Source organism: Rhyacophila brunnea, unplaced genomic scaffold (assembly GCF_057557595.1).
Source record: "Rhyacophila brunnea isolate RB1 unplaced genomic scaffold, BYU_Rbru_1.0 scaffold_5, whole genome shotgun sequence".
Taxonomy (NCBI): Eukaryota; Metazoa; Arthropoda; class Insecta; order Trichoptera; family Rhyacophilidae; genus Rhyacophila; species Rhyacophila brunnea.
This window is the reverse complement of record NW_028233170.1, coordinates 37,562,913-37,576,417: the sequence shown is the minus strand read 5'-3', so window position 1 is coordinate 37,576,417 and position 13,505 is coordinate 37,562,913. Positions and strand designations below refer to the sequence as shown.

Genomic DNA, 13,505 nt, shown 5'->3' with positions numbered 1-13,505 from the left:
ATCTAGTGATGGACCCGATTGGTTTAAATTCAGTCTGACACTTTTACGAACTAGTAACGCACTTTACTTACTTTACTTTTATAATATGTACTAGTGAAACAATAAGTAGGTACCATTCTTGTATTTTGTTGGTTGAGTAAAGCCAATGCACGAAATAATTTATAACGCCTAAAAATAAATATTATTTGATAGATACCCTATACACTTTTATTATTTTTCACATTGTTTTACATTCGGCCGGCTGGCGTTGACGGTACCTAATAAATCATAGCTATGAATTGCTCTACCGACAGTAATTATTATTATGTTTTTAAAGTAAAATCTTCGATGACCAGGGATTTTGTTGTAAATTTGATTTAAAATGACGTGCTACTCGCTCTGAAGACTCTCTTCGACTGAAATATGAATCACATTGGCTCCTGTTATACCCACTCTTAAGATTTTCCGAGTAAGTCATTTAAAAATAAACAAAATTATCATTTAAAGAAACCAACCTTACCTAATATATCAAGAAAATATCTAAAAATAAAATGTTTCTAAACAAATAAAAAAAGCGACGATGTAATCAGCAAGTGAAGGTATGTATGTATGAGTGCAGTTACAGATCGGATTAATAAGAATATATAAATGTGAAAGATAGTCGTTATGGACCAAGGTTTTGAAGACGTGTTCTTTTTATTACTTTATGACAGTTATGTTGTAAAACGCAAAAAACACAAAGTGCGCCGAATGTCTTATTGTGTGAATATTAATGCATATTACGATTCATACTTAATTATTGGCAATAATATATTATTTAACACGTGTTTATTTTTCACTACATAACAACTACCTACATAAATATGTTTTTTTTTATATCAACGATGATGATAAATACACAATTTTGCAAGGAAATATTATCATGTAATTTATAAAAGGGAGGTTTTAAAAAATTCCGGAACAGATTTTGCGACTCAACGACTTAATTTATTTATATACGTACACAATTTGAGATAGGTATAATAATAATAAGATAAAAATTGTCAGTAGTTGATTCCATACAGTAAATATTATGGTTCTGTAGAAGCTTAACATAATTAAAAATGTTAGATAGAGAGAGGTGCTTCCGAATTCCCAAAGTTAAGGAAGGCTACAATAAACCGAACATCTGACAACTTCTAATTATTGTTAGTTCTTTCTTAAGTATATTGAGGAACACCTGATACAAAAATAAATTAAAATATGTTGGTAATTCTTCGTTTATATTTTAGTTCGATTGGTAGATTTAAAATTTACTTATAATATTTATCTAAAAATAACAAAAGATAACACATAATATACATACGGTCTTACGTAAATAATTTAATATTTTCGTACGGGGCAAAATAATAATTTTATTCATGTGAAAAAAGGAGGTATTTATCTTAGAGTCTTTTGTTAGCTCCCTTTGTTTTTTTTCAGGGCGATAAAATAAACCAATAAAAATACAATCAAAGCATACTGTACTTAGATTTTGTAATAACACACTCTGGCAGATCATTTTAATATTTTAAATTCTAAATGAATTTATTATTTTTTGTTGATTACAACTTAGAATGATAAAAATACAAGGTATTTTATTTAAACTTACTGTTTTATCTTTTAGACGTCCTCTCATATCTCGGATTGTCATAATATGTCAAATCATTTCAGGACCTGTTTTCTAGAGTTGATGAGGTTTTGATGTCCATGCAGATGGTTTCTATTATTTTATAACGGATGATTCGTAGTTAAATGTAACTCAAATATAAATAAATCCTGAATAAATAGACAGGTGGATTACCGTGTGGAAAATTGAAGTTTTTGGTAGATTACATAATATAAGCAAACTGAATACAGATTAATATCTCTCTCTTATATGGCTGTGTTATTAAATCAGACTCAGTGATATTTAGATTCGCTGAAAATATAAATATTATAGTGCAGTAGGTAAAAAATGGTAATTGCTATTATTTTTTTTCGCAGTTAATTAATGAATGCCATTGCACTATTTAACCAAAATTAAGATGATGTCGTTAGCGTAGATAGATAATACAAATAATTTCATATTTTTGCTTATAATTTTATAGTGCGTATGTACGAGTATAATATGTGCTTAAAAAGTTGAAAAACAGTTTTTATAGAAAGATTTATGGCTGTCATCGGTTTCCTGTGACCCAGATCTCAATTATAATATTATTTATTAAATATTCATTTTCACGTACAATTAGTCAGTATATATCAGCTGTAGAAAGGAAAAAGGACGTAACCCTTCAGTTTTTTCAAGATGGGTTTTATAGGATAATAACGTTGTACACGACTAAATACACGTTGTGTCCGAAGGACGTAAGCTGCAAACGCAGATATTATATTAACTCGGTGTTCTTCAATTAATTCAATAATCGATATCAGATTAGGAATATAAAAACTAAATTATTAATTATCATGCACTGTCAAGCCTATGTCTATTTTGTCTTTTAACTTTTACCGAAAACCTTAACAAAAACGTTTTTTTGCCTCCTCTAAAATTTGATTTGTGTGGATTACCACGTCCATTCTTATTATTTCTCCATAACGTCCATTTTCCTTTCTACAGTTGATATAATATGACTTCGTAATATATCAACTTATTATTATATTATGAGATAGCGGATCCAAAATTTATTGCATAATCATTTCAACATATTATTCCATAGTGCGCCGGTCATAATTGATTGGACATGCCACTCGCTTATAAGTTCTCTTTGAAACAAAATTATATTTTATTATATTGTATCGATTGTACCCTTGTAATTATTGAAACAGTAAATAAAATCTCGCCACCTCCATCATCACTAATAACTGCAGTCTTTCATCTGCAACACCTATCCACCGCCAAAGTAGAATAAATACTTCCTACAGATGTAGGTATGCCAATCAAATAATGATTATGGCAAAAATGCTGGTGATATAAATGGTGTTTAGATCCTGTAAAAATCTCGCAGTGTGTAGCTCAAAATCTAGTGAGGCTCATAACGGAAAGTAAAAAGGATAATATAAACAAGAGGGTTGATGTGCCAAAAATAATTATTGTAACGGGTTTAAGTGGGGGTGAAAAAATCAATTTCAATGGGGATATAATGTTGGAGAGGACTCATTATGATTTCAATTCTATTTATTTAGTAACGTGTGATAGGATATATTTATTTAAAAATGGAATACTTAAAAAAACTCTTTGTATATCAACTCAAGGGGAGCAGATGATTTTCGCTAAAAAGTATAATACCAAAGTAGAAACATACGTCTATTTGCAAATTTATGTGGGGTACTTTAAATACACGCATAGATAGTTTAATGTTGTATAACGTTATTATTAATACTTGATTAAAATTTATTTCTGCAAATATAATTATAATATGTGATTTAAAAAAAAATCAATGAAATAAAATTGTTTGAAAACACTGATCGAAAATTATTTCCTAAACCGTGTGTCGGTCCTAATTCCAACAATTAAACGTCAATCGACGTGTTGAAATTCCGAAATATCGGTTAAATTAAGTGTGGTTAGGTTATATCGGTTAATGTTACGTTACGCTATGTATATTTTATGTGTGTATATTAAGGGGCACAGTTAACTAACATATTATAATATATAAAAACAGATACCATAGCGAAACCAACTATATTATACGGCTGTATCTCTGTCAAGATTTTGAAAGTATTATGATGCGTTTAAATCAGTGATGGTGAACCTTTTATTGATAACACGTAATTAAAAACTATTTACAATAATAAGTAGTTGTCATCCCAAAGAGTGATATTGGAGAAAATATAAATTATGAATCGTAATAGATTCTTGGGTTTTCACCGCGTTTCTTAACGTCGAAGAAAGAAGGAAGAAGTACACGCGGTGAAAACTCAAGAATCTATTACGATGAAAAACAACAGTGAAAGTCTCAAAAATTATTTTAATTATGAACACCATTATGTTTTTTTAGCTTTCATTTTTTTTTTCTTTACGAACGACTTTGGAGTTTTTTGGCTTTTCTCGCGAACAAAAATATCCCACTTTTGCGAGGTGCTTAATTTAGCACTGAGCTGCCTGTTACATAAGAATTTGTTGTCGATGTTAAAATTCTGGGACATTCCGGAGGTCATCTTTGAAGTTCAACCAGGATCTAACTATATAGGACAGCACTTGATATTTCAGGACGATCTTGGTTATTAACAATTTAGCGTGTCAGTAGAATATGGTAAAATCTAATTAAAATAAACTTTTGTTGATCCATCACGAAATTTGGAAAAATATATGTGTAAGGTTTAATATTAAGAAACAAATACCTAAATAGTTTAAGAATATAACTAATAAAAATACAGTTTTTGATTCAATATTGCGTTTATTTTGTAGTTTTTAATCACATAAGATTTTTACAGATTAACATGGTGTATCTATATTTTTTTTGTTAAGATAGGGTTTAAATATCATTGGACTTATGCATAAGGGTCTAAATGAAAATTATACTCTATCTAATAATGAGCATTTATTTTACATTTCATCGAAAATAAAATAATCGTTTTTAAAATTAACAAAAAAAAGTTTTCGAAAAAAAAAATTAGGTACAAATCTCAGCAAATTAGTATGGATTTTTTTTAAAAATAATTTTGAAAGTAATTAATATATTTTCTAGTTTATATTGTGAATTACAACTATTACAATTTCTGTGCAAAAATGGCTTTCAATTGCTTCTTACACTTAATTCTAAACGTTATTTTAATATTAGCAACATTAAGAGAAAAAATTCTAACGGAAAAATTTGGAATTTTAAACATTTACACAAAATGTGTACGAAAAAAAAATTACATTCAAATCTTGAATGTAACTTTAATTACTGTAACATTACGATAAGCTCTTCGAAATTTTAAATTTAGAATTAACTGAAATCAAAATTTTGGATATATTCTTTTAACCATGTTCCAGTAACAGGCCGTTCAATAGCAAAGTTACATAGTAATTATGTCCATACGTATAGATAAATAAATATCTAACTATTCCAAAAAAAAAAAAAAAAACAAATGGATCATGGTGTGAGTATTGATAAATCTGTGTATTTTAAAATTAAAAGCAGTCAGAAGTAACGAAATTTTAAATACATTCGCATTTATTAAGAGCTGTATTGTTTGTTGAACAAATCCATTATGCCTGATTAATTAAAATTAACAAAACACATCGGTAAATAAATAAACGGTTTCGCAAGAATGCTTTTTTAATTGTTATATATATAAATAATAAAATAATTGTAATAGATTTTTCAAGAAGACAATCACTGTTGATTAACTTCTTTATTTAATAAAATTCAAGACTTAAAATTACAAAGAGGAACATTCAAATTATATCATATTATGTTATATAAACCAATATTAGATATGTAGCAATTAACAATAATTATTTTACCACAGTAGTCCTTACAAAGGAAAAAAATGCATTCATATTTTACAAAGATCAATATATTTTAATTTAATTGAAATAAAAACTTGGCATATTATTTACAATGAATCAATCACTTGAATTTAGTTATAAATTTAAGTACAATTGAAACCGTTAAAAATATTTTCTAATCGCGACCCTCGTCTATTTATATTATTAAACTAAAGATAATTGACACTCTATTTATTATGTACAAGACAACGTATACTTTTTTAAATTTCAACAGTCAAACAAAAACAGAAGACTGTAATTATATTATATTATTTAAACAGAATACTGTTTTTGATGTTTTTTAAAATAAATTTGTGCATATAAATTGTTTCATTAGGTGAACAGTATAATATCATTCATTCGCAGTTCAATTCTCGTTCACTACTACGACAATAAAAATACTGACGTAGATTTATGTTCAGCTCATCTGGTTTGCTGAAAATTGGCCGTAGCGGATAATTGAGCACAGACGAACGTCTATGTTAAGTATATTATATTTATGGGACATTTTACTTTTATAGTTGTTGTTTTGTCGAAAAATGGATAACAAAAACAAAACACTGGCGTAACTATTGATGTCATATAGAAATAAAAATTGTTGATACTGGAATAAGACAGTATTAATGTATCCGTTTTTGAAAGATTCTCTTCGTAAAAGCTTTTTTCATTTCGTGTAGCAGAAAAAAAAATCTCGATACCAAAGTATCGAAATATCGGTTCGAAAGTATCTATACTGTTTTTTGACATCTCTAGGTATAGCCAACTCATACTCGAATTTGGTATTTAGATTTTAGAAGTATAATACCCCGTTTACACGTGCATGGATTTACTGCTGACAGTACGTATTATCGCGATTATAACAAAAAATGCACGTGTAAACATGTATTATCGTGCAAATTGCAAGATTGATGCATGGATTGACAAAATTCAGAAGCTTCTGAATTCTCACGCGACAATAATAATTGTACCGTGCAGTATAAGAAAGTGGCAAACCTGTCGGTAAAAAAACGAACTACACTGCGCACTTATTTTGAGGTTGATCGATGTTCGCGACCTGTCAAATAGTACCATAAAATGACAAAATCGCGTCTCGCTTACTCTTGAAGAATGATTTTGACGAAACGGTCAACATTTTTACGTGTAAACATTTATTATCGCGATAGTTTAAAATACATACTATTGGTGTAAGTAAATCCATGCACGTGTATAGGCGCTGTAAAGGAGAGATTCCAATATGTTTTGTTAAACGTTATTTATGTGTGAAACAAAGAGATTAAAACACAACTATCATTGAAAATAAATCATTTGAAAACACTTTAGGGACATACTTATTAGAAAAAGTACCATATTTTGGCGATATTTATTGTTTTAATTTTTTTTCTACGAGAGTATGTCTCTGAGGTACTTTCAAATTGTGTACGAGTATTATCAATAAAATGATGTTACATTCTCAAGTCTTGTATCATGTATTAAAACTATTATTGTTTCATAATGTCTTATTCCGTATAAGTTTATGCAATATTGCAGTGAACCAGTAATAGTTTTTTTAATTAGCTTGTGTATCTGTCCGCATGGTTGGTTGTCCTTAGGGATTGCAATACCGAATGAAAATAATAATACCGGTGTTTCGGTATTTCCTATTGAATATCGGTATTTGTGAAATATATGAAAAAAACAGTACCTACCTAGTATCTACCAATATATATATATAGATATAAATCTCTTTAACATATTAATATTTTATAGCACGTGACATTGCTGGTCTCCGAAATCGTTTACAGGCAATGGAAGTAAACCAGACATCGCGTAGCCAGACAAAAAATACCCCGACCATGTCCGATCCTAAAAAGATCATATGGGTTTGTATTAACAGATTTTAATCTATCTTTGACAGACAAAAAATACAGTCATGTTAAAGTTTTTACGATAATTAATACATTTTGTTTCCACTTTCAATACCGAATATATCGGTATTATGTGACCTTTAAAACCGGTATTTCGGTATCCAAAAAATACTGGGAGACCGGCTTAGAAATATCGGTATTGCAATCCCTAGTTGTCCTATTATGAGGCCAATTTATTATATTTTTTACCTATTTATTCGTAAAACAGATGCATGTCTTGCAAAGTCAACCAGCGTCTAATAGGCATTAAAATGTAAAGTCTGATTTTTATTTCGTTGTTTTACAATAATTTAATACAACATATCGATGTATACATCAGTACGACGGCAAGCTTTAAGGGAAATTTGAACAACCAAGAGAACTAATTTGATATTGAAAACAGTACGAATATAGTGTATGTATCCATTTATATTTTAAACTATACTATACTATTAATTAATTATAAATAAGTTTCATTAAAACGATGTCAATGAATAACAGCAACAGAATTCTTACAACTACGATGAATTCGACTAAACAATATGTTTATTATTAATTTCATATTGATGAAAACAATGCAATGAAATTTCACCAACTAATTAGTAGGCGGAATAATTAAAGATACATTATACAAATTTGTAATTAACTTTTTCTGTACATGAAATCGAATTGTTGATAAAGTATACCATGCATACTCTATTTTATAATAAATAGCAAACTGTGATTAGGTTTTTATAAGTCCTTTCCAAATAATAATATTCACATTTTCTAATATAGGTAATTTCCAAAAATGTAACTTAGTGGAACGTATATAAAATCATTGATAACTTACTGTTCAGAATCACTGGTTTATTAAGCGTTTTTTAGAACACTATTAGATTCGAAATATGTGCACATTTTTTCTTACGAACATATCAAAGATAGTGTAAAGATAGGTATCGTAGAACGCGTTATGCCAAAAGCAATATATTTATTAAATTTAGCAATGACACATGATTTAATATTTGCGATGCACATTATTCTAATAAAAATTTTGAAGGCGTTTCAAGTATTTGTATAATAAAATACAATTAAATATACATGTGAGAAGACGCATATTTTTTTACTGCCCCGGATACTAAAATATCTAGTTCCTCCCCTGTATCTTTGTAATGCAATGGTTTATTTGGAGAAAAATCTTATAATCAGGTAGTCACAGTTTTTTAAGATAGAGATTTCTGTCACAAATGATTACTTGTTTGGTCCTTTTAAAATTGGTGGATATTATCACAATAATTATTACAATGCTGAATTGAATTCAAATGATATCAAATCTAGATAAATAAAATTAATATAAACAAATAAATCATGATGAGAAAGTCAACAATATAACAGTTGTTTTAAATCGTTTAAGTAATCTAGAAAAAGCGAGTCAAAGAGTTCCCCGCATTGGGTGCTGTCTGCTAGAGCGAGTCTGGTCAGAATATAACAGTGAGTGGTCTCCTGAACTCTCCAGAAGACTGTGCTGATGTCGGATAATGCTGGCCATACTGCGGCACCGGTAGAAGACCAGCGCTTGTCGGATAATATGCTGGAAGAGCTCCAGGAGACGCCGTCGACGCTGACGATGCAGAGCTCCCAGCGTCGGCCGTTCCGTGACCGCCGCCAAGTTTCAAGTCTGGAGAATCGGCAGCCGAGCGAGGAGACGTGGAAGGAACTGCTCCGGCCGCCGCTGCCGCTGACGCTTCGGAGTACATCTTGCTGATGTCCATTGGGTAAGCTCTGGGACTTTGCTGCTCCATGTACATGTAAGCTTTTGAAAGGGTAGAGTCCAGGTAGCCACGGGATGATTCTGGGTACATGCTGTAGGCACCGCGGTATTTTTCAGCCTCCAGTGAGTATTTCGACATTGCATCCATTGTGGACACAACCTGTAGATAAAAAGAAAAACAATGTTAATTTAATGCTTGCTAATAAATAAAACATAATATTATGGTGAATTTAGGTACATATAGAGGATATGAAGGTGGCGAAAGAATAATACTAATGAACGAGGAGACATTCATGTATCAATAGTTCAATCGCCATTCACGATTTATAAGATTTGACTCGGTCGTTATTTAAAACACTTATATATTATGATGTTGGTATACACGTACTAGAGTTTCAAGTAGTAAACAATTGATTGACCAAAAATGCACATTAAAAACACACATATTTTATGATAACTGACGGAAATTAAAAAATATATATTCCCTCACGGCAAGTTCACAAGTAAAATAATTACCAAATGTTCAATAATCTGTAACAAAGTCTAAATATATTTAAATGCTACATAATACTTCATCTCTCAAGGTACAGAAGTAACCTACCATTAACGATGCCAATTTATTTGTAGAGCAATAAAGGTTATTCAACTAAATATAAACTTTGGATGTTGATATATTCGATGTGACGATATATTTCAGATGAAAATGCTATACAAATTATTAAGACAGGGTATATTTCAGATTTTTTGGTAAAGTACAGCATTTTTTAACTCATAAAGGTAAATCTGAGAAGCATAGCAAAGATAAACGCCGCATTTCGTGGCATATGGATATTATGTTATTGGTAAGAGTGCTCCACCAAACTATTCCGGGCAAAAGACAATAAAGTAAAGATTATTTTGATGGGGGTCAATTTCTGAGAGTAATAGCGTGAGAAAGAGAAAAAGCTCCCTGGATTTACTTCCTCATATGGTTTTTTTTTTTTTAATTTTGTTTATTTTTTTAATATTAGGTATGTATTAAAGATAGAGTATACGCTTCATAACTTTGCCTTTTTTACTACACTGATACGCCTCTTTGCCCGATCACCTCGCATAAAATTATATCAAATGATATTAATTTGTATTAATAAATAAATAGGTATATAGATTATATGGAAACAATATTTTTCCTACAGTGAAAAGTTATAAAGTGGCAACTCATTGCTACCTTTTTTTTTACATATTTCATATTATGTTTTCAATGCTTTATAATTTTAATTTGTAATAATCGCTCATGAAAATAAATTATTTAGAATTTTAATTTCCATTTAAATAAACCAATCTTGTATTGGATGATCGATAAAAATTGGAAACGATTCTATGGTTATCAGTGATTGTGTAAGACCAACAAGTTTTTTTTCTATCAAAAAAATAAAAATATAGACAGTCATAAAAGAAAATGAGCACCTATAAAAAATACTCTTTACAATGCGAGTATTGCAATAATATCGTTTGTCAACTCAATTTTGAAATAGTATTATAGCAAAGATTAGAAAAAATGATACTATTATACAAATGAATAAAGAAGGTTTGCAATAATTATTGTTAGTTTTAAATTACCAATATTGATTACCGACATCGATAACATTCGATTTGCAGATCTAGAATGAGCTATTATCGTGAGAGAATCGCTCGAAACTGAAATAATCAATGGTGTAAAAAATAGTAAAAATTATAATCTTGCTCTAAGCGCAAACTGAAATACTTTCTCGGGTAAGAGAAAAAAAATACGAAATAAAGCGAGCGAATGTAATCTGATTTCATTGTCATCGAAGACTTGACAGGCATTGTCATCTGAATGAAATTCCCAATATCCTATAAGAAGGTATAATATATTGTGCCCAGGTCGAGGTAATCTAAGGTCCTGAGTAGATACAAAATATTCCGAATAGGGTTTTCAACTCCCGAATACTTGAATACGAAACATGTATTGATATAATAAGGTATACATATACAACAATGTTATTTTATCATTAATGTCGCCATTGTAGTAGCAATGAAGCAATTTTTATTATTTGCATTAAAATAATATTTAATTTTTTGGAGTAAATTAATAATTTCATTATGTAAGTAGAAATATACATACAAGAAATAATACCCAACATGACTTGAACCCGTATATATCGTAAACCGCGTGAGAAGCTTTAACAATTTAATCCATGGGTTTGAATACTACCCAAGTAGAGGGTTCTATGTGAGGTATTATTTCAAAATCAATAATGGTTGAAAATACTAATATATTTGAGAAATACCAAATTGTACTTGTCTTCACTCAAAGGTGTAAATACTCGAACACCATATTAATAATAACTTGTATAATTAAATTGGCTATCAACTATTTATGTAAGTACTGTTACTGAATTATTTATAGTAAAAATAAAATCATTGACCTAATAATAATATTTAAAAATAATAATTTTATTTATGTAGCCTCCTAGACAATTAATGATTTTTATAAGGGTGTAAGTAAATACGTTGTTTTTAAATAAGTTAATGTTGTTATACGTGTAAATATGAAATATTGTATTCGACTAATTTATTAATAACTAGTGAACGAAAGCTGTTCTGACATTCATTAAACTACGAAAATTGTATACTTCATATTGTATTTTGTTTTAATTGATATGTAGGTACGATCCATTTCTACGAATAATTGACATAATATTATATCTCTATTAAAGTATTTAGCTATTAAAGTTAAAAAGCAAAAGCTCATTCATATGAAACAAGCTTTTTTACATATTGTGAATAATGTGTAAACATAAGAAGCTTTTCAGCGCTCGAAGTGGAAAAGCTTACGAACCGAAGTACTTGACAATTTTCTGAAGATATTAACATTGTTATCAAATTTTATCTGTATTTTATAAAAAAAAGTGTTAGATTTTTTTTATAGGGCCTATCTAGCTCAGATGGTCAAATTATTTTTTCAATCGAGAGATAATTTTACCGATTTTACGAACCGGATCGGTGCTTCGGTAAATTTTGAGCCCTGAAGCTTTTATAACTGTTAATTATCACTGTGGAGCAGTGAATGTGTTCATTGTAATGCAGAAGAAGATCGATTTGTAGGTTAATTCCAAATTTTAAAACAGATGTGTATCTGACAAGAAAATCTTGAGTACAACCATGCCATTGCAATTTTTACCACGGTGTGCCATATGGAGACATATTGCACAAGATAAAATTCGCAAGCCTCCAAATATGTGATGGAAGTTATATAATATGAAAATAATAAGTAGCTACTACCTACATACATAGGTATATTTGTGATTTACATCGTAGAAGGCCTTAAAGGTTTAAAAACCATTAAATCAATCAGCAACTGAAGCCTACACGTACGTTAAACCGCTATTGCCGTAAAGGAACTATTTAATTTCTATTGTCTGATTGGTGTATTTGTATCAATGACATTATTTGTGTGGATTACGGCATTACGCTAACGTATCATAACTTCTGGTTACTTATTGAGAGGAAAATGGATATATTAAAAAAAGTCGTATATTCACTCATATATAAAAGTGTGGCAGTTCCATTAACCAAACTATGTCTCAATGATGGCCGACATCCAACCACCAAAGAGGCTCATTTTCAAATTATAGTGAAGAATAACAAAAGAAGGAAAACTTTCAATCAGTTGTAGGCATGTATGTATATTTAGTAATGTATAGTCTGACCAACCTTTGCCTTCCTTTAAACGTAAATCAAAATATTATTTATGTGGTGCAAAACGAAAATGCGATACTTTCCAAAGTAATACCGTTGTCCCGTCTTTTCGCGGCCGTAGAAAATTATTTTAACCTTGGTTGCTCTTCGGTTTTGCGGCATTGTATGGTAAAAGTTTCAACCTAGGGTGGGTTTTCTTTGTATTTTATACTCGTGTATTTAATATTTTTATCCGTGGTTAAGCATTTTTAATATTTTTGATAGAAAGTGATTTATGTTGCAAACAAGACCCTTTATAAAACATCGCAAGGGAGGAAGAGAAACATGAAAGAATGACTTGTATTCGAATAAGATATTTGGTACTGAAATCTAAGATGTTCAAATCTATGCAAATATTTAAAAATATATTTTGTTCAACAATTCGCTGTGAATATTGAACGTTTCTCAAAGAGGTTTCATTTACGAAGTTTTCTTCACCAGAGACTTTTATTAGCCATTTTATTAATATGCCAGATACATGGTCTGGATGCCCACTTTGGGAAAACGAAAAGAATACGAATTTAGATCGGCCGTGGCGGGCTTACATATTATATTATATCAGATATAGTATAATATGAAACATCACCATGTTTACAGAGAGGTTGTAAGAATTTATTTTTATTTTTACGAGAAATGGATTTCAGCCACTTGCCTCAACGTCACAATGTCCATACTAGAA

General features: G+C 29.7%; 1 protein-coding gene across 2 annotated transcripts in view; it reads right to left on the bottom strand.

Moving 5' to 3' along the window:
• Positions 1-7,863: 7,863 nt before the first annotated feature.
• Positions 7,864-13,505, bottom strand: part of LOC147066362 (uncharacterized) — a 126,641-nt gene continuing 120,999 nt past the window's right edge. For both annotated transcript variants that reach the window (XM_085955499.1, XM_085955500.1), the window contains exon 5: positions 7,864-9,245. In XM_085955499.1, the coding sequence (XP_085811625.1) occupies positions 8,793-9,245 (453 nt within the window). In that variant the 3' untranslated portion in view covers positions 7,864-8,792. The remainder of the gene's footprint in view (positions 9,246-13,505) is intronic.